The sequence below is a fragment of the Haliaeetus leucocephalus genome, unplaced genomic scaffold, assembly GCF_000737465.1.
Source record: "Haliaeetus leucocephalus isolate CR32 unplaced genomic scaffold, Haliaeetus_leucocephalus-4.0 Scaffold1, whole genome shotgun sequence".
Classification (NCBI taxonomy): Eukaryota; Metazoa; Chordata; class Aves; order Accipitriformes; family Accipitridae; genus Haliaeetus; species Haliaeetus leucocephalus.
Window position 1 is genome coordinate 6432203 of NW_010972437.1, and position 22157 is coordinate 6454359.

The following is a 22157-nucleotide window of genomic DNA, read 5'->3' on the forward strand; positions in this document are numbered from 1 at the left end:
GGAAGGTATTCTTCCAGCACCACCCTCAAGGGTTAGGTTTCAGAACTGTAACAGCACTGTCCCAGTGTGTCTGCAGGGGTTATAGATTACCGGCTCACTTATAGCCTGTGAAGGTTTTCATGGACAGACCTTACCCTAATCATAGAAACCATGGCATCCATAAGAATGTAAAGTCGTAACTGTGTTTCTTTCACACTCTGTCTTCATCCTTGCCAGTAGTCACTTGGTCATATGTTAGAAGGTTATTTAGTAACTCAGTTTCGGGAGATAAGTATTTTAAATACATGAAAGAGAAAATATAAGATCGCCTTCAAACAAAAAATTGTGGAAATAACGCAAGACATCCTGTGGGAAAGCCTGAATGCAGTCTTCAGGGGCAAAATAACTGGCTGTACTTCAAAGACAAAAGATAATGGATGGAGAAATTTACATTTCTTGAGACCCCAAATGCATACTTTAAAGAAATAAGGGAGTCAATTAAAAGAGGTGCTAGAAACTCTGCAACACAACAGAATGTAATTGAATAGATTCAACAGCAAATGCAAAAGCAGACCAACAGTCCCAATATATAAAACTATTATAAACATGGGAATACAGAAAGTAGGCTGCTGCTATTACAGCTGCAGAAGCAGCAATCATCAGGAGCAATACTAGAAAGTCTCTGCTGAAAATGGAAAGAGACAGTATGTAACAGCCTCTGCTAAGTGTTAAAACAGCTTTTACAAGGGTTATGAAGAAATGTCAATTTGAAACTAGCAAACAGATTCTCCTCTCAAAGGAGAACGTGATGACTATTTCTGGGTCAATAGTCATTGGGACAATACTTCCTCACATCCATTACAATTACAGCATTTCTGTAACTTGGACTTCTGTCAGGTTAGTACAGTTATGTCACGCCAGATGAAAACTAAAAGGCATATTCACTGAGATTAGTTTCAACCTGGAAAGCTGCTTTCTTTAGCCGTTCTCAACAGCCAGGGAAAAGAGATGATGCAGAAGGCTATTCTGGAAGGCAGTTCAGCAGAACAATGTAACAGAACATGGGACCACGATAGAGCTTGTCCAGATTACTCCCCCAGGTCCCCAAATGCATGTGGAGCCCTCACTGCCCACAGTTTTTCTGCTCAGATCCAATGCCACTGCAACCACACTACTTGTAATTATAACACAAGGTGACTTAGACCAACTAAATTAGGCTCTGCTCTGAATCACCGTTTAGTCACTTCTCTCACTCTCCCCGTGGTATGTAACAAGATTGGCCTCTTTAAACTAACAATTGTCTCTGTAAATATCCCTTCCAACTCCCAAAACTTTACACAAACTTGAAGAAAGTGAAGTGTCCTGCATTTCTCATTTTGAAGGAAAGCCTGATGGAGAACTGGAAAGTTTACTGCAGTACTTCTAACTGTCCCAAAAATCTAGTAACCTTACAGAAAAATACGCAGTCCTCTGCTCCACATACATCTCATGGGCTTAAAGCCTCCGGACATCTAGTTACACTCTGAAGAGAACACAAAGGACACAACAAATTTGTAAAGAAAAGATCACATACAATTTTGAAAAGAGAGGTTTTGATTCAGGCAAAATCTCATTTGAGAAGGATACATTTTCATTACGAAACTGCACGGGTGAGACAACGAACATTTTAATATGATACCAACATTTACGTTCCGACAAAGTTGGTATCTTCTGTAGGAACTTTCCGTGGGTGGAAGAGAATGGCATGTACTGTATCACAGCAGAATACATTTACCACCAAATATGCAGAAATCAGTAACTCAAAAAGCAATCAGGCAGCAAAAAGCACAGTCTCAAAAACAAAGTAATACCTACACTACAGAACTACGCTAGTTTTAAAGACCTATTTTGCAAATATTTATCCCTAACAGTGAAATTACGTATTTGATTTGGTCTAGAAACCTTGAACATTTGGCTTACTGTTTAGAAAGTTAAGCCTCAACTCCCTTGAGATCTCACTAGGTTTTTGTTGTATTATAAACAATCACTCAGCTGTCTAAACATATGGATTAAAAGTAAAAACAAATTACTATTTAAATTACTACAGCAAATATCTGTGAAATCTGAGAGGCTATTCTTTTGTGCAACAATGTCAAATTATTTCACAGCCGATCAAAGCAACCTGTTACTTAAAGTAATTTGAGAAAGATAATAAATGTCAACAGATTTTTAATAAAAGTCATAAAGGGTGAGACCATTTAGCTCAACTAAGCATAGTTTGACAGTACTAGTATTTTTTTAAAAATTAAATGCTCAAAAAGCTGCTGCACAAAAAATTACTCTTATTTCATTTACAAAAGAACATTAAAAAACATGCTGTGATGTTGACTCATTCTGAAGGTCTTATGAGGAAAAAATTACAAAGAAAATATGGGAAAAATAGTAGAAGAATTAGAAAGGGAAGATAACTATTAAAAAACCATAATGCTATTTAAATTAAGTAAGCACAATAGGTTCACTAAGACTACAAGAAGATTCCTCTCCTCAAATTTCACCTTATTTGGAGGTTTCAGAAAGAAAATCACAAAGTTTCTGCCAGGTATCAATTTTACAGGCATTTTATCTGAAATAAATATTAATCCCTTTGCATGAATCACTTAATAAACACAGCATTGTATAAAATCCTGGCTAGTTAAAAGTATCACTAAACCAGCACTTACTGTGCAAAGGTTTTATCTGCGAGGTCCACATGGTTAATCTTGACAATGCATTCATTTTCATGGAAAAGTCCATCACGTCTAGATCTGCTGTTTTCTTCAATACCACGGATGAAGAGTCCCAGCATCCTAAAAGGCAAAAAAAAGAGTGAAAACTATCCTTATTCTGCTGGTATGAATTATAGCAACTAAAAATAGATATTAATATCTCTACTGTGTATGAGATGAGATAGAGTAGACCATTATGAAGCGCTTAACCCAGAGAAAGGATTTCCAGCTCTCTCCTTAACTAAAAGGGAAAGGATTGCAACAAACACCAAGAAAAATTGCTAGACACTAATGCTATACTGCTTGCTAAAACTTCAGAAAGCATTGTGTCCTCTAGGTTGTACTTGGAGAAACAGAGGAAGACACCTACATCTCCCCATCCAGTTAAAAATTTGAATGTAGCTCATGCAATATTTCTCTGCCACTAAGATTACATTGCTCCAAAGAAAAGCACAAACAGATTAAAAGCAATTTTCGAACTCAACTATAATAAATGGAACAGGCATTAGAATAAGATAAAAAATAACCACTATTTTTACATCTGAAAAGTCTCTGGAACTTTTCAGTTGCCAAAGCCCCTTGTTTTGGTACATGACAGCAATACTACTTATTCATGTGGCAGGACAGCAGCAGAACATCAAAACCTAAGTTGTTTGTTACCAGGTTATGTGCAAATTGAAAACTGAGGTGCAGCACAGAAATTTCTGATAATGTGTTAAGTGAACAAGTATAGGTGGTGCAAAATGCCAGTGTGGCTAACTCTGCTGGGAGCTCTAGGCTATTTCTGACCCACTTTGAGCATCTCTGTATTGCAGGCTATAACTCAACATACATATATCCGATGACACCAGTATAATGTCCAAAAAAACCTGACAACTGCATGTTTGTGAAGACCTTTTATAATCAAGTTTTATCCACCAAATTTCCATACCACATCAGCATCAAAGACAGATGACCTTTAGAGACCATATTCTATTGGTTATACTCCATAAAATATTAATGCGCAATTTCCAATGTGCCAGCGCTCCAATCACAAAACAGAAGTCTTGTATTTTTTTCTCAGATTTATAACTGCCCCTCATATTTAAGTCCATTCAACAGATTCACAGCACACCATTAACTATTTCAAATGACACTATAGTCACCATGCATCTGATTTTAGATTTACTGTCTAATAAGATTTTTAAATTTATATTTGTCATATCAATGTACTTTAAGTGAAAACTTGGTTCCTACTGAGGACTACTACTTCAAAACATCTAACAGAAAAAAATTATTTAACCTATCGCATGAAGATTCTCTTGCAACCTGTGTTACCCTTCGCTAAAGGATTCAAAGGGGCAGTGGTGGTGAGGGGCCGCAGCCCTATCGATGACAAACATTCAACTAGTGGCAATCAAAAACCTAAACCCTAAGAACTAATGAAATGCAATTACGTTAAGATGCAAACCAATAACAGCAGAGAAACAAAAGAAAGTAAAAATTAAGTCAGTTGCTCATTAATCCTGTTGTGCTTAGATGCTGCATCCATATAATGCAAGAGGATTGCCCACTTGTCTGAAACTTGCTGTGCGTGCTGTAGTACCTGAATGAGTGGCTTGAGTTACGTATGCTGTGGCAGCTTAAATCCATTGCTCCATTACTTTTTTCCACAGCCTCAATTTTAGCATTACTTTAATGCACTATTAAATGTTAATTTCCTTTTTTAATAATATCTGAATGCAAAATAAAGGGGGAAAACTATTTCCATTAGTTTTGTAGTTCCTGTATAAACGAAGATTTTGTAAATTAATACAATGTTTTACCTACCCCTGGAAAAATTCTGCTCTGCAGCAGCACTACGCTGAAGCCAGCATTACCTTATTAGAAGATAACTTTACAACTGAAATACAAGACTAAACTAGTCATGGCCAGCGTTCCCCCATAAACTGTATCTTGTCATCAACAGAAATAAGATGCTCTTCTGTACTTTCTCATGTCATGAGTTAATATTAATTCACTAGTCTCAGAATTGATTAAATAAGAGGGACAAGCGATTTAAGTCACTCTAGTGCTTTTACGAAGACATTGGTATGGTTCTGCCAAGAGTCATTAAAATTTCAAGACAACTGTCTAAACAAGTACTCCATCGGTCAAAAACCCCTTTGCTCTGAGAGATCCCCAGAAGCATCAGTGTATAAGGACATATTAACCTGCATGCAATGTAGACCAAGGAACTCTGCTTTTTCTTCATGGAGGTCTTTAAAAGCTGCACCCAACACTGTGATACTTCAGTTCAGAACTGTATAACCGTCACAATAATTACTGATTTTAATAGCTTGCAACTTCATCACATTTTTAGCCTAATGATCTTGAAATATAGTGTACACACTACAACCTTTATGTCATGGCTATCACAAAGAACTATTGTCTGCATTTCATAATGGGGTAACACACACAGGTGTCTTTCTCAAGACAAACAGGCAGCCTGCAAAGCCAAGGACAGAACTCAGACCTCCTACAGTTCCCATCGAAGACCAATTTTCTTCTTCAAACATTGACGACATTTTTCCAGGCAGCAGGTGGACATCTATATTCCCTTTTGGCAAATAAAACATTCTGAATGAATTTGGGTTCATTTACAAACTCAGATCTTCCTGAGAAAACATTTACACACACAGACCTTTACAAGGCAATTTAATCCTTCACACTGTCTGTCCTACGTGAAAGCTGACAAGTAAAGAAACATTTAAGAATTAGACAATTTTTACTTTTACAATAAGTGTCTTTGTTACAGGCAGCCATTTTACTATAGTGTCATTTATGGCACTGGCAATTTCCCATCTCTTATTCAGGACTGCCAGTGTCAAATTAACTCTGTGGCTAAGCCTCTGCATGTCAAATTTCAAACAAGAAATATATATATATTTTTATTTTTTTTTTAATTTTTTTTTTTTTACACCTGAGTTACATAGCTTGGAAAACAGTTATAATGAAAATGCTGACACAGTCTTAACTACAGTACATCAATATGAGCACACTGCTATAACAGGCTTTTGTGATCTCAAGAGACTATGTTAAATCATTTATAATTAAAGTAATTGTATTGTGACAAAGAAAAGTTCATGGTATAGTGCACATTTTATAAATGCTATACAACCAAATCTGAAAGGTGGCTTGAAAAATATGAGGCAGGATCAGACAAGCAAATTTTTTGACTTTTCTTGTCTGATATGTCACTAAGGAAGGGCCCAAGCAGAGAAATCCAATTGAAATAAAATACAAAAAAAACCCCAAAAACCTACCACCACCAAACCTAAACAAAAAACCCCCGATGCACAACCAAAACCAAACCCCACACCCACAAAGTCAACCCAACACTACAAAAAACCCTAATCCCATAGCCCACACACCTTTAGTATTACATTATTCTACAGAGAGTCTAGTTTACCATTCAGAGAATAAAAACAGAGGCAATTAAAAGGACATATATGAAAAAAGGGGTTGGTATTGTCTTATACATAACTTCAACTAGTAAATATTTTCGTAATGGAAGAGAGTGCCATAGACCAATTTTCTTTTAAGCATTTCTTTTCCTTATGGTTAAATAGTAGGTATATTAAGAGAAACTGAAAGCCTTTCGTTAATATACTTCTTGAGCAATGCAGAAAATATCTTACCTTCCACTCAGAGATGAAAAAAAGGGCACTACATGTATTCCCAAGGGTCCACCTTCCCCAGAAATCTCCACTGTTTTTGTCATTTCACTAAAAAAGAGCACAGGGAAACACATCTCGTATGCTTCTTCACAGAATTCTCTGTGTTAAAAACAAATTCCTGATTGATCAGATAGCAGAAAAGATAGAAAAAATATTTGACTGAGAGCTCACTAATATATAAAAATACAATGAAATGTAAAATGGCTATCAAATTCTTTAATTTTTTTAGATTACCATTTGTGTATTTTGAAAGGGAAAGACACCAAGTACTAGACATTTTCCTAAGCCAACCCTTAAGTAAATTAACCAGAATATTAAAGAATAAGCTTTTAAGTGAGGAGAGACTTCATCATTAAAAAAAAAAAAAAAGATTCTACATGTTCTTAATTTGAGCTCCACGTGAGCAGCTTTGGTCAATTTCCCCATGTGGACACATTATAAACATGAAGATCACACATTAAGGACATCAAGCCAATAAGAAAATGAGTCAAATCATATTTAAATATCTTGATTTCTGCCCTCATTGCATACAACCTCACTGACACACAAAGACCAAAACAAATTGTAATCAGAAGTGCAACTCTGCTCATTTTATCAGGAAGTTTCCTTCCTCAAACACCATTATCAAAACCCCCTATATTACCTCTGACAGATTTTTTGCTGTTTCATGGCTATGTGCTGTTTGATTTCCTATTGAGTATTTTACACTGCCAGCCTTACAGTGGCCTTAACTCTATTCTGGGTGATCATAATTTAAAAGGAAGGTACTTGAATTGGCTAGAAGTTGGAGGGGGAAGGGGGGCCGCAGTCTGTATTCTAGCAGATCACATTCCTTCTTTCTATACTAGTCTACCCTTCCGTAACACCCCCTCCCCTCAAATCATACCGAACACCATCAAGACTGGCGATCAGTGGCCAGTGAACAACTATTGTGTATTTCCATTTACATCAGAACACCCTAAATTCAAGATATAAGAAGCTCTATGCTTGCACACCAATCCTATAGTGTTTATAGAACATGTAAAACTGAACCAAATGGCCACTTTATATACTGCCTTGAGTTAAAGACTCAGTCTAACTGATGCAAGTGCAGGCTGCTGTTGGGAAAAAGACTTCTGACATTTCTCCAAAAACCACACAACAGATCTGGAGACTGCACATTTGCAAGATGAGAAAGATGACCAAGCCGACCCTTCCACACCACACCACCCTTCCTCCCAAGTGATTTTTTCCTAGTACAACATCCTCTGGGATCAGCTGACTGATCTCACTGCCCCATGCATGGTCTTATGATCATTTGATGTGATGCAAGAATCACCAGAAATGCACAGGTATAAGGGAAGAATCTGTGACCACCCTTGAAGTGGCAACACACAGTTACATCAGATTAGACGCAACATAAAAACACACGGCACAGCTAAGCCCTCTCACAAGGACGACAATTACTGCAAATGATCTTAGACAAATTCTGACATGGCTTCCTAATAACACAGGAATATTATTATTTTTTTGTTACGAACCTTTATCCAGTTGCATAATGATTAATCAGAAGCAACTTACCCTAGATACAGTAATTCTTAGCTTGGTCAGCTAAATATGGAATAAGACTGGAAAATAAGTTTATATAATTTTATTTTGGTTTTGGAGTTGGGGGGAGCGGGGGGAGTTTGAGAGGGGTTTTATTGTAATTTATTCTTCCAAAAAGACTGACACTGGAATGAATTTATATTCCATAAAAATGAAATGGACAGACCTGAACAACAAACCACCACTGATCTCAACATCACAGATTTTCATTATTATATTTGTAACACAGGCACAATCAACAGGCATTTCTATTTGCTGTTTTTTTGTTTCCTGTATTCTCCTCTCTTCATGAATCAAACAGGGAAATCCTGAAAAAATCCTCCTGTCAATTTTTTTAGAAAACATTTTTTTCTAGTGAAACTGGTCAGAAAAGCTAATTGGGGTGGTTACCAAAAACTCAAAATTGCGTGCATAGAAAATTAACTCTTCTTTCAGTTCTGTCTTCTACTTCCTCCAATTCTCTTAACAGACAAAAAAAACCCAAAATTAAAGCACTACTTTTATTGTCTTTTGAACTTCTACAGAATGAAAACACATGAGCAAATTAAGTAGCCAAATCCTGTAGGTCCAGAAAATAATCAGAAGTAGTCAATAGGCCTTCATTTGTACAGGGAAAATTTAAGTAAGTTACATTTGTCCCCAGATAACCCTGTGTTGCTTAAGTACTCCAGGGAAAAGTTGTCTTCCTAGGCAACTGTAAAATAGAGCAGGAATTCTTTTGAGGGCTATCATGATAGACAGGTTAGCTGTCATATTAAATCAATGCACTTACAGTTATAAGTAGGCTCAAAGCCAAAGAAAACATACAAGTTTATTTTTAAATCTAACAGGAAATCTACACACTAAGAAAAACAGGTTTCTTTGTGGAAAAAAAATAGCCCACATATAGATTGTATTACTTTTAAAAACATTGTGGCGAATCCTAAAATTTATGGATATACTAAAGCACTAAATATCCAGAATAAGAGCACACTGTGTGTGCATATGTGTGTATATCTATATCTATATATAAAAGGTTCTTTAGAATTATATTTTTAATCAAAAATCTATGACTCAGAATGACTTTTCATTCTCAAACAAATGTGATTCTTAGTTACATCTGAGAAGAAAACTGCCCTTCACAACAACTTTAATAGATCTTTGAGGACATATTATTTTTATACTATACCTATGAAAGCCTGACAGTTAAAAAATTAAAAAGCAGGATATCTGGGATTCAGCTTTTGTTTGTTTAGGAACCTCAAAGATTGGAGACTCAGAAGAATTTGACATCATTCACTCATGCTGTTGATCTTCCAGGAGGTTTAATCTGCCCACTAGAACAGCTGAATTCCAGCAGTGCACTATTCCACACTGGCTTAGAGTTTACACTATACTGGAAAGAGTATTCGGGAATAGGGCACAGCTGAATGAGATCCTGAACAGGATGAGCTTTAAGAATACTAAAATCCACAGGCACAGGGGACACCAAGGTGCTGGCACTCCTCCGTTTTGTTAAAAAAGTTTTTGACAGAGTCAAGTTAAAAAACTGAAAGAAGGGAGTGGGAGTGGGAGAATGCAGAATGGCTTTCCATTGCTGGTTAATAGCTGTGATATTGACAACAAGGAGGGTAATTTATGGATTTTCTGCAATACTCAACATATTTAAAAAACAAACCAACCCCAAAAATAGGAAAAAATAAATTCCAAAAGTTAGTAATGTACTAGTGGCCTACTCCTATTTTAAATCTCCCCTACAGATCTTAAAACGCATTTTGCAGTAAAAGAAAAAACAGGTCTGGCCTATCAAGTCAGTATAAAAGACCTGGCGTCCAATTGCTAGGTAGGGATGAGAGGCTGGGAGCATCGGTGAGTGATGCACAGAGGGTGCCTCCGTGTCTGACACTGCTAGTATCTCCTGTGTGTTCTTCAAGGAGCAGACAGAGCTCCGACCTCAGAAAATACACTACTTGCTGAGTTTGCAACCCAACTTTTCTGGAATGCGTACAGATATATTCTTACAGCAATCACAATAAGTGAACTTTCAAAAAGCATTTACCTCAGTGAAATTTATCAGAACTGCAGGGTTCACCCCAACTAGAAACATGGCACTCAGGCTTCTTCAAATGCATGCTGGCATGCCCCTTCCCCTCGCCGCACTAAAAGGTGCCTCAGAGGTCTCAGTGAAGAAAGAACACCTGCCTAGCATGACCTGTTTGTGGCATCCAAGACCACATTCAACATTGTAATATTGATTTTTAATCTGAAGAAGCTGTCATCATTTACTATTTAAATTCTCCATTGCTTGATGTTTATTGATTTCTGCTGGGTTCTTTACAGTCTATCACATTTGTCAGGAAGGTTTGCCATGCATATTATTAAAAATGTTGATGAGTACAGTTTAGCAAAGAGAGGGATAGAGAAGATGTACGCATGTGTGTAGAGAGCATGCACAGCAGTCCATTTATAACATGGAAGGCAAAATTTAAACGGAGTGCTGCACATTCAGCGATACATATTCAGCGGTGAATCAGTCTGATCTTCAGATTGGCAGTGCCCTTGCTGTTGAATACTATAGCTCCCTCTCCTGAAAACTGTATCAAGAATTAGCAGTTTGTCAGTTATGCAGCGGGAAAAGATCTGTTAGCTGAAAGCTTCTCTGCAAACTATCCAATAATACTGAAGAACTAATCTCAACCACCAAGCACACAGATGCTTAAAAGGGACTTCTCTCCAGAAATAAACATTTTTGAGTTTTACAGCAGGACCTGGTTCACTACGGCACTTTGACCTTCTCCAATTACAAATGCTAGGAGAATCTTGGTAGGATTTCTCCTGGAGGATGCAGTAGATGCAGCCTAAAGCGGATTAACTGTTTTGCAACATACTGAAGACAGTATCTTGGAAAAAGCTGCTTTCTGCATGGGTTACTTGGCAAAACTTGTCATCATGAGTACGTCACAAGAATCTACTGCCTGAGTAAACACAGATCAAGTATTTATCATTCCAGTGGCATATTCTTTTGCCATTTTAGTCTTATTCAACACTTGCATGTAAGTCTTCAACCCAGGCACAACATGATGAAGGAAAAACCTTTGAATAGATCTTTGAATTCCTCATACGTTTTTAAGAAAAGGTCCAGATGAGTAAGCTGCTGTATCTGAAAAAAATCTCTTAGCGCAGGACGTCAATGTTTCCTTTGCAAACAAAAAAGCACAGCTGATATTCTGAACATGCTTTGTGGCAATTTTATTGACCACAGCCAAGTAAAAGGCAAAGGAAATGTCACTCACATACAGAGCGCTCACAGATAAAGTTATTAAAGCTGCACGTCCTTGCTTGCTCTTCACTTGCGCCTCCAGGCCCACCAGCCAATGCTGCCGTTCCAGGAGAGGAGAGTATCCATTAACAACAGGTGCTGACATTTGGTAGAGAGCACAGGCCTACAGGTGATGTCAAGCTACTGAAGGGAATTTTAAAGCAGCAGCTTGTACTGATTTATCCAAATAAAGAGGGTGATGACTCTGTCCATGTACTTCTTTTGCATATTAAAACAGTACAGTTGCTGATGGTAATAAAGTATTTGTACCCATTCTTCCAGAGAGGCTTCCAAAGTAGCCAGCTCAACTAAAGCTGTCAGACAGCACATTTCCCACCCGCCTGCTACGCCTTTTCCACATTTTTCCTTCCCTCTTTTAAACTAGATGCTCAAAGCTCTGACGAAAATGTCTTGAAAGCCCTGAAGAAGAAACAGGCGCTCAAGACGTTAAATAGTGTGAAATGATGAAAATCTGAGCAATATCTAAGTAGGGATGGAAAGCACCCTACAAAGAGAAGAGAAAGCAACTGAACATGCAGAGTCAAGAAGGAGCTTTCCAGGAACAGTTAGAGAAACTGCTCACTGACTTTTAGAAGAGATAGACACATTTCAGCTGCTCCATTCTTCAGAAAACTAAAACTATCCAAAAAGTTTAAATATTTACTATGAAATAATGTCAGAATCTTCCAGTTTCAGGTTTGAAGAGATAACCCTCTAAGTAAAATGCGTTAATCTAGTAAAGATGCTACTGTAATACAGATTTTTCTCCTCATTAAAATTAGTTAGTTCTCACAAGATTAACTATCTAAAGGTTTAGAGAGAAACCAGACAGCCTGCAGGCACCAGGTTTTTGTGTCTTTTTTTTCTTTAAATCAAGTTGTTCCTATTCTGTGTTGTTAGATTAATGAAACACACAATAGGTTAAAAAAAAAAGTAAAATACAGAGAAGGAAAAAACACTGCAGTTACATAATTAAAGTGTATCTACAGTGCTTAAACCAGGGAACTGACCCTGACCTCTGCTAAAAAGATGTGGGAAGACAGCAAAACAGAACATAATGAAAACATGTAATGAATTATCAATGCATAAATTACCCTTTGAGTTCCAACTAATCCACTGCTATTAAGCTAAACATCCACTTCCAAGCAGATTCATGTTTATTGTTCCTTAACACAGTCATTTTTACTACAAAAAGAAAAGCAAGATTTTCAAAACCAGTATTTATATGTATAATGTGCTAAGGGATTCAATGTTAAAGGCTGTGACAAATTTCTACCTGACTTCTACAGAGTATCAAGACTCTGCTGTTACTTTAAAAATCTTTCAATCCTAGTTCAGAACATGAAGGCAAGCAAGGAAAAATACCAAATTTTATACACTGTTGGCATTAGCTTGGCTTCCCTTACTCTAAACTTCATCTTTACTAGCAAATAAATAAAAAAAATCCACCTTCAGAAATTACAAGAGGATTGTCATTACTCCTGTCTTTATTTAGTCCATTAAAAAACGTGCCAATGACCCAATGTTTCAAGTCTCTCTTCTAGGCAAAGTTCAACTCTCAAAAGGTCAAATTAAAATCTTCAGACTCCTGAGCGATACAGTCCTGAAAAGTTTCCGAGTACTTTTACAGTGAAATGTTTTAAGAGAATCCAGGCAAAGAAACTTCCTTCCTACTAGCTTCTGAATAGAGGAGCTAAAAATCCTCCACACTGCCACTCATTTCATTTACCCAACGTGCAACTAATTTTACCTACTTAAATCAGTGAACAAGTTTTCTTCAAATGGAAGAGTTTTCCTCCTTGAGTGAGAAATATAAAACAAGCCAAGTCTGAAGACTTTAACTTCAACTGACTAGGCTTCATAATCATAAAATATTAATCTTGGTATTCTTTTTTTCTGCTTCCCTCTGAAATACCCATTATTGGCCATAGTTAGAGAAGCAACACTGACCTCAGACAGGTTGGTTTTCTGATGAGAAGGCTCAGATAGTTTTCTTAGGCGACTAGCGCTATTTTGCTTAAGTGCTATAAGTCCTAATGATTACCAAACTCAGTGACAGGAAGGAATATATTCGAGTGAAAGCAGCAGGGACAACAGTGGTTTTCTTTCTTCCACAGTATGAAGTAGCGCACAATTAGGCTGAAATATTAGCTTTATTACATCACTTAACATGGCTTATTTAAGTGAAGGCTTAAGGTATCATGACTTGGTGGTCCTTCATGGCCTTAACATCTTTGAAATACAACAAGAAAGATACCTGTAGAAATCAGAATTATAAATAATACTTTCTTTCAGAAAGGACAGTGTAAAGGAGTCAAATTAGATATTAAGATGCTAGTTTTACTACTTGTGGAAAAAAATAGTTTTATTATTTAATATTATTTTATTAATAAAACTTTCTTTACTTATATCCAAACAGATTAAGATACCAGTAAGATAGATAGATGGTCTCTAGTGACTCATTATTTTCCTTTATAAACCTATTACTCCTAATGAAAAAACTTTCGGAAAAACAGTTTTAAAAACCCACCTCCTCACTTTTAAGAAAAAAGCCATACAAGAATCAAAATCATTGCCTCAAAATTTAAATTATTTGGCTTCTGAAATTCCAGTGAATTTCAGAGAAGTACCAACTAACTTTGCTTTACAAAATAATGTGTTGTGAATTCCTCTTAGAGTTCACTGTTTGAAGAAATTGGAATGTATTACAAATACTTTAATATAATTCACAATTTTGAGGAAAATGTCCCATACTATCCATCGCAACACTTGCAGGAAAAATAGTGTTTTTAAAAATCTCTTCAGGACACAGGAAGCAGAAGCAAGGTGTATTTTGGTAGAATTACTTTACTGGGACTCTGCATTTAAAGAAACACTGCTCCTTTCTCTTTATTTTGGTTTTTGGGGGGGTTTTTTGGCCAATGTTTCTCCTTAATGCATCAATCTCAATGCAGATTAAGACAACCCATTTTATCTGAGAAAAACTACAACCAATGCAGAAAGGTTCTTGGGAATACCTTGTTCTGGCCAGCTTTCCCTCTGCTCCCTGCCTTTTCAACACTTCCATGCTCAGGCATCAATTGAGTGGGCCCCAATCTATATTCTTTATCACTTTTCTTTCCATACTCCTCCATGAAGACAGTTGGCAGAATTCAGCAAAAATCTTAAGACATCTACAGAAATCTAGGCTTATTATCGACTGTTTTGCTACATGCCAGAGAAGCCCTGGCCATTTCAGAAAACTGAATACCTCCCAAAAGTTATCACAGAGGTCTTTCTCATTGTCAACATTTCCAATGGCCACCAAAATCAGGTTATGAAGATTAAAAGCAAATGAGTCTCACAACCTTCTTCTGAAGAATCCCAAATGCAAGCAATAGTCAACTTAACTTGATAAACAATAATATGCTCTCAGAAATTCCTAAGAGGACTTAGATGATCTAAAACACTCTAGTAAAAGCATAAGGACAACAGTAAATACAAGAATAGCATGCACAGAGCTTGATTAATCCCTATTACAAACAGATCAAGAGACAAATGAATGCATATATTTGGTGATGCATAATAATTACCTCAGGTGAAACAAGCTGTAGAAGTCTTTAGCAACATTCCATAAAGAGAAAATAAGCTTTAGCAACTAAACTGACTAAGGTCTATACTTGCATGACGAACACTAATCAGCTAGTGTGTAACTTAGAGGCCTGGCAGGTGCAGAGAAAGCTGCAAGAACACTCCAGTTCCATTTCATGATGAGACCATTCTAAAAATATGTATCAGTACCAGCAGGCAAGAGAAGACACTACAAAATGGCATACAAAGTAGGTGACAAGGAGGCCTCCAAGAAGGAGGAAGAACACAGACAGACAGATGAGTTGAAAAGCACCGCTTTCCCAAAACAAAAAAATCTCCCTTAAAAGAAATAAAATGATGACTAGAAGAACAAGAAAAACTAAGAAATTAACTCTCTTGCATGGAAAAGATTAATTTTTTACATGCCCTAAAAGGAAAGGTGATCCTTCTGCCAAAATCCTGGCATGGCCCAGAAGACCACCAAAGTTAAGAGTCCCTGCCCTTGCAAACTTCCCCACAGGCTTTGGGTATATAACTTCATGCCTCTTTCCCAGCCCTCATGTAGGTAAAATGGGAATATTAACACTTGCTTTTTCTGAGGTGTTTGTGAAGATAAATGCTCTAAGATTAAGACATGCAGATTCTATTTATTTCATGGTTTTTATTTCATACTGTTTTGACAAACAACTATAAGCTGCAGAATTACAGCAAATGATTATTTGCTATCATCAAAATCGAAGCAAATTAATTTCTGACATTCTAGCTGTCACACAGAAGTCTGCCATATAACACTTCTTAATTTCATTATACAATGTGCTATGATACCACTACAGTTCTGCAACAAAAACAACATACTGGACAAAGGACTGAATTCCTTTGCCTACTCAAAAAGGTGACTTCAGCACAACCTGAAGCACCAGTCAAAACTGAATTTTAAGCTTATGGTGGGACAGGAGAACAGCAGCATGGAAACATTTTGCTCTAAATTTGCCAGGTTCAATCCTCTATTACCACCACTTAAGATCTGACCGACCTACTTTGTGCCACTGTATTGCAGCCTAGCCTGTTAATTTTGGTATAACAAATGTAATCGGCAATTTTTTTTTTTTAATTTCATTTCAGCCATTTAGAATTTTCCCTGTGATTTCAGGAACAATAAACCCCAAAGCTCATTATTAAACCTCTTGAGAACACCTAGTTTCCTCTTGTTTCAGCTATGCAGCTCTTAAATTTTACTGTATTGGCTTCCAATGCAGATTATGTATTTACCTAAATTTCACTCAAACTTTAGACTGGTCAAAATAAAAGTTATTTTCCAAACTATCAGTGTGACCACTACCACCTTCAGTTGTAACAGCACTGGCCATCTCTGGTTTGTTATAAATGAAGAGAGGAAAAGGATGCATTCCATCTGACTACTCTAGTGAGGTAATGCACAGGGAAATATTGCAAGTATTGGCTATAGTTTTCACAGTGTATAAACATAGATACAAAATCTACTACAGGATGTAGCAAAGTAATAACCTTACCACTCAAAAACAGAGGTGACATTTTAACTAAAAAAGATAATTTTAGGATTATCTGGTTCAGCTGACTGGTTATTTATTGAGATATAATATATGACCTCAGAACATCCTCTATCTTAAGACATTAAGTACTTGCAGAATTGAGTAGAAAGCAAAAATAGAGTACACAATAGTAGCATATTTCCCCCTTAGGCTTATACTACAAACACCACAACAAAATTATTCATATTCATCAATGGGGGTAAAAGATTGTACAAATATGTGCTTTAGTATGTGAATCAAGCACATTTTTAGGATGGGAAAGGGATGAGGAGGAAGAGATCATGATGATGATGAGCACAATGCAGATTCACAGATGCATTTGGAATGAGAAGTCAGTCTTGTCTTGCATGTTGATAACACTTGAGTCAACACCGAAACAGATGTTCCTACCTGACAGGGAACCGGGCCCTCTGAGCCAGCAACAGTTCTGTGGGTCCAGTGAGGTTCATCTCCCCATCCTGAAAGGATACCTGGGAAGCACCCTGTTGAGAGATTTCAAAGCACATTTTGAAACTACATAAATATTTATGCTTATAGAACAATGGCTGTGTTTATATTTTTGAGTCAATATTTAGAAGAGAAAAGTCGTAAGTAACATCATCTCACTGATGGTGAGGACTGAAAGACCCATTCTGTATGCAGCATAAGTGACAGCATTTGGAGAAACAGTAAGGTATCTAACTCCTGGTCCTCACACCAGAGTCCCACCATGCTTCCACTGGTGAAGCTCGTGGTAATGCTTCCTTGTCTGCCTAACCTGAATGCCACAGACCTTGGATAAACGCAAAGGGGGTTTTTCTGCTCTTTCTATCCCTTAGTACCATTTATCTGGTAAATAGATATTTTCACAGTAACTTCACAGAAAAAGAAATTATGTAACCATTTGGCCTGACACAAAAATAACAGTCCACACAGGGACCTAACATTAATGCTAAAGCTCTTGAAAACTATTATTTAACTTTCTTTTTGTGCTCCCTAGACTCTTAATGTTTGCAGTTTTTTTCATACTGGGAGAGGGAAAGAGGTACCAATGAGATAAGACCACTGTCAGCAGGTGATATATTAGCTTTAATGTACTGTACTTCATTGCGACCCTTATGGCAATAATGTAAACAGAGCAAAATCCATAACAAAGGCCTTCTTTGGAGAGGTCACTTCTGCCAACTCTGCAACAGGAATATAGCTGGAAGACATAAATCTTCAGCTGTCAACACACTAAAAGAATTCAATTCAGAGCTTGATTTTAACTAGATAAAGCCTAAAGTTCGTAATTATTTTGTTGTTGTTGCAGTGGTACGGTTTTCCTGTATATATACTTGCCATATCAAGTTGTCTCCAGGCAGAAGGTAGCAATGTTATAAATTAATTCCAAAGAACGAAGCCAAGTAGATAGGTAATTTAATTTTCAAAAAAAAGCTCTACGCTGTATATTAAAACTTTCAATTTCTCTCAGAAGATGGCTCTACTTGGAAAGATGGCTTTAAAGGTTTTGTGTTTTCAGTCCCTCAAAGACTTGTAGAACTTATTTTCAGTTTATAAGTATCAAGAGAGTTTGGGAGTGAGAGTGGATTGCTTTGCATTTTAAAAAAGAATCATGACCAGCCTTGCAAGCAAACCCTTGGAATATAAATCAAGCTGGATCCCGTTTTGGTTCACACACCACTTTTGAACATATAATACTGGTAGAGATTCTTTTCGTGTGTTAATCAGAGCACAAGCCAACAGACTTGGCTTCCACTGCAAGACCAATATAGCTTACTGAAAGCAAAATTCTGTCACTAATGGAAGAACTATTTAAAAAAAAAAAAAGTGTATTGAGTATGTGCTATCTCTTCCAATCACTTTTCACAGTGGAAGCACATGTCAAGGAGCAATTCTTGTTATATGAAGCATATTCCATACCAACCTCATAAATCAGGAACTCAACCTCAAGCAGTGCATTAGCAATAGAAATCTGACACACAGCCTCCGTATCTTGACTTCATCTTAAGAAAAGATAGCGCCTTCGTAACAACAGATGCCAGAAGCAGACAAACCTCCTAACAATAATGCTCCCAACAAAGCTAACCTCCTTTAGCTAACCACTGAAAACACTGGCGCTACAAAGGATCTTCTTTTTGGAAGGTTTAAAACAGCCAAGCCATGAGGAGATTTTAGGTTGTGAATTAACTAGACTCTTTTCCGCCAGACACTGGGTGCAACACAGTGCTGCTCAGTGCGTGACAGAGAACTTGGTACTCATGCCTCAGAACTGTTTTGTTATTTAAAGCCTCCCTTGCAGTCTACACAAGTCTGCATAAGCTACACTATTTCTCTGTTTCTGGGCTTTTGGTTAGTGCTGTTCTTGCTGTAATGACGTTACGTCCATACTTGTCCTCCATTTCCACTTCTTAGGAAACAGATTTCATGGTAATGACAAATACTGATTGATGTTCAGAACACAATCTCATCTTATGTTTCTGTTGACTCATTCACAGGTTTTAAACCACAAGGAACCATTTTTTGATCAACAAGTCTAATCCCAGATTTGTTTAGCGACACAGCACAACATTGGTAAGGGCACAGTTACAGTCTGAGATAACTAAGAGGTTTTTACAAAAAGATGGCAATGAACAGCTTTCTTTTCTGCTAAAGACCAGACCAGAAAAAAGCATTTCTAAGCTGGATAAGAGAGTTATTATAGATACTAGGGGTATCAGACCTTCAGTAGAGGTCTTCAAGAACGGATTTATAAACACGTCACAAATGTTTCAAGGCACATTCATTCCTTTGCCAGAAAATAATGGTCCAGCCTTATGAAGTGCCCAACAGTCCCACATTTCCACATTTTCATCACTCCACAAGATAAAACTTCTGTGAGGAATTAGACAATGAAGTTTGGAGTCTGTAACTGCAATTACAGCTTACTACTTTTTTTTTTTTTTTTTTTTTTTTTTTTTATTTTAATTTTAGGGTAAAAGCTCCTAAAGAAAAGTTACCCTCTATGGAGCTGGACAGAAGTGTGCTGAGGGACTTCAGAAACACCACAGGGGGAAGTTCAGTGTCACAGTGTCTATCCTGCACACCACTGCCTGTTTTGATTTGAAGGCATATAGTGCTCACAGATATCACAGATTATCACATGCTCAAGTCAGTAAACACAAAGCCAGATGTATTTAAAGGCTTAACTGATCAAGGAAACATGAATCATAACACTGAAATTGTAACTGAGCTCTCTGAGAATGACATGAGAGCTCCAGTAATGTAACAATCACTACAAATGGACAAATTCCTTTCATACTTCAGCATTTCATTACAAGCACAGTAAATTTAAACAGATCATCTGTGCAATTAGCAGAATGATAGCAAACCAACAATGCACAAGACACTATTAGAAGACAATGATCCAATACACACAGAAATTCTCAATCTCTTGTTCATATTTTAAAGACTGTTGTCAGTTTTTCAATAGTAGCAGAATTAATGATACTGGCTCCCCAAACTTGACTCAAATTCAGCTGACAGTGTAACAGATTTGCAGTGACAGAATTGCAGCTTTCACTTAGGTAATAGGAATAAAATGCAAAATGGTATGGTAAAAACAAAAGCCAAAAAAGCATATGCATCTTAGAACAGCGCAAGTTTTTAAATGTATTTACATAGGAATAATTTGAATTAAGCAGTTTTTCTTAGTGCTGCAAAAAGCATGTTCTTCAAATTAGGACTGAAGCAGAAGAGGGATCCTATTAAATAATAGCCCTCTGCAAACGACTGTAATCCAAATGCTTGAAAGAGTCTCGTATTCATTATGTGACAGCTCTCAAATTAGGTAAACATGGATGTGTAGCAGTAGAAAGGGTGACACAGTACATACCAGTAACATTTTCTTCTCTGTGACCACGCACAGTCTTCTCAATTCAACAATCAGCATGGACATATATTAGCCTCAACAATAAATATGCGGGAATCAGTCATGGGTGTTACTGAGGTTAGGGAGTATGAGAAATTCTCTGTTTTTTCTTTAATTTTTTGAAAATGCTTATTTCATAAAAACCACAAAACGTCTGGGGGAAAAAAGCAGTAGTGGCACTTTTTGACAGAGACACAAAAGTATTGGTTTCTGGCTAGAAAAAGAGAGACAGACAGACAGAATTGACTGAAAATGGTCAAAACAGCTGGTTTTTATTTCAAAGGGTGCAGCCCTGAGCAGCTAACATAGTAGACAGCTTCCCTGACAACCAGGCTACCGACCAGCCCCATTACTCTGTTTTTTCGCTATCATCACAACCCAAAACCTGCGGATTTTTGTATCTTAAAAAAACCACACCAGACCCATTCTCTAACTAAACTCTGGTTACAGTGTAGTTTTGCATTACATTTTAGCTAAAAAGAAATCTTTTGTTGAGGTGGTTCTGCAGCAAAACTTTGCACATTCACCCAAGAGTGGACTGACTATACCACCTAGCCCAGTAAGACAGCTTTAGAAATATTCATGGGCCACCAGTGGCCATAAAAAGGCCCTAAACCACCTTCCTCAATTCTCCCTGGTAGGCTCAGAAAACTATTCTTAAGACAAGAAGTACGTTTGCAGGTAGTACAAAATTGCAACAATATCACTTTTAGAAAAGCTATGTAGGAAAAAACATTCTCTTCTCCTTGGAAAAAAAATTATTAAACAATAACCAACATGAGACAAATCTCAGAACTAGATAAATTTAGAGAATAGGAAGTCTACACAAACAACTGGTGAAAATCCTGAGTGCAGAGTATACTTGGAGTATAAAATAGTCATCAAACACTAACAATGAACTTGAAGGAAATAAATAAGATCTATTAATAGAAGAAATACACATGGTATCTACTCAAATTAGGACTGAAGCAGTCTGGCATACCCAAGGGAAAGTCTCTTTATCTGAAACTTTCTTTTAATGATGAAGTTAAAAGTGAAAATGTATGTCTGAAGGTCCAGTTTACAGTATTGTATTCCCTGAGGGCATCAGCTTTCTAAAACAAAGGAAAGGCATCCAAACCCTAAAGCAGAAGGTCACTGAGCAGAGTGGCAGGCTGCAGAGCTCACTCTCCCTATTTGGCCAACAGTAAAACTTCTTCCAAGAAGGTTCAGTGGGAGTTCAGATTCTACCATCATAACAAACAGTCAGATGCAAGGAAACCTGGGGGTGAAGGGGATGCTTAGTTTACAAATGCAGGAAATGTCTCATCTACTGCTCTCACAACAGACAATTTTAATTACCATATTTAAAAATTGAACATTTTTAGCAACACTTTCAGGATCACATGAGCATTTCTGACAGCAAGAATGAGTTTAAAAAGTCATAGCACTATTTTTAGCTTTAAAAATCAGAACTTTCATAAATATTCCCAAACCATTTAGTCCCTGTTACAAAGTAAAGGTGTTTACCTTCAGCTACAGCAACAAATGCAACAGTTGACACTGCACACAGAAGACGATCCCCAAGACCATATAGCTCAAGGAACACACATAAAGGCCCTTTTTCATTCAGTAATAATATAGCCAAGCACAGGTTAAAATAGGATAACCCTATTTGTACCAAAGTTATACATATCTTGATGTAACATCCAACAGTTAGATACAGTGCTGTTCTCAAGTTCTGGCCAACTGTACATGACTGTGCCTCAGAAAGGCTTCTCCATGGCTCACTTCAGTCTGTTGGGACAAAACGTAAGCTGCGCGTATATGTGCATTTCTGAAATG

At 37.0% G+C, this 22157-nt stretch overlaps 1 protein-coding gene across 1 annotated transcript in view; it reads right to left on the bottom strand.

The window, feature by feature from the left end:
* PARD3B (par-3 family cell polarity regulator beta) overlaps nt 1-22157 on the bottom strand; it is a 430355-nt gene that overhangs the window by 228173 nt on the left and 180025 nt on the right. The window contains exons 5-7 of the mRNA XM_010565338.1: nt 16835-16926; nt 6383-6469; nt 2679-2804 (exon numbers count right to left, since the gene is read on the bottom strand). Of these exons, the coding sequence (XP_010563640.1) occupies nt 2679-2804; nt 6383-6469; nt 16835-16926 (305 nt within the window). The remainder of the gene's footprint in view (nt 1-2678; nt 2805-6382; nt 6470-16834; nt 16927-22157) is intronic.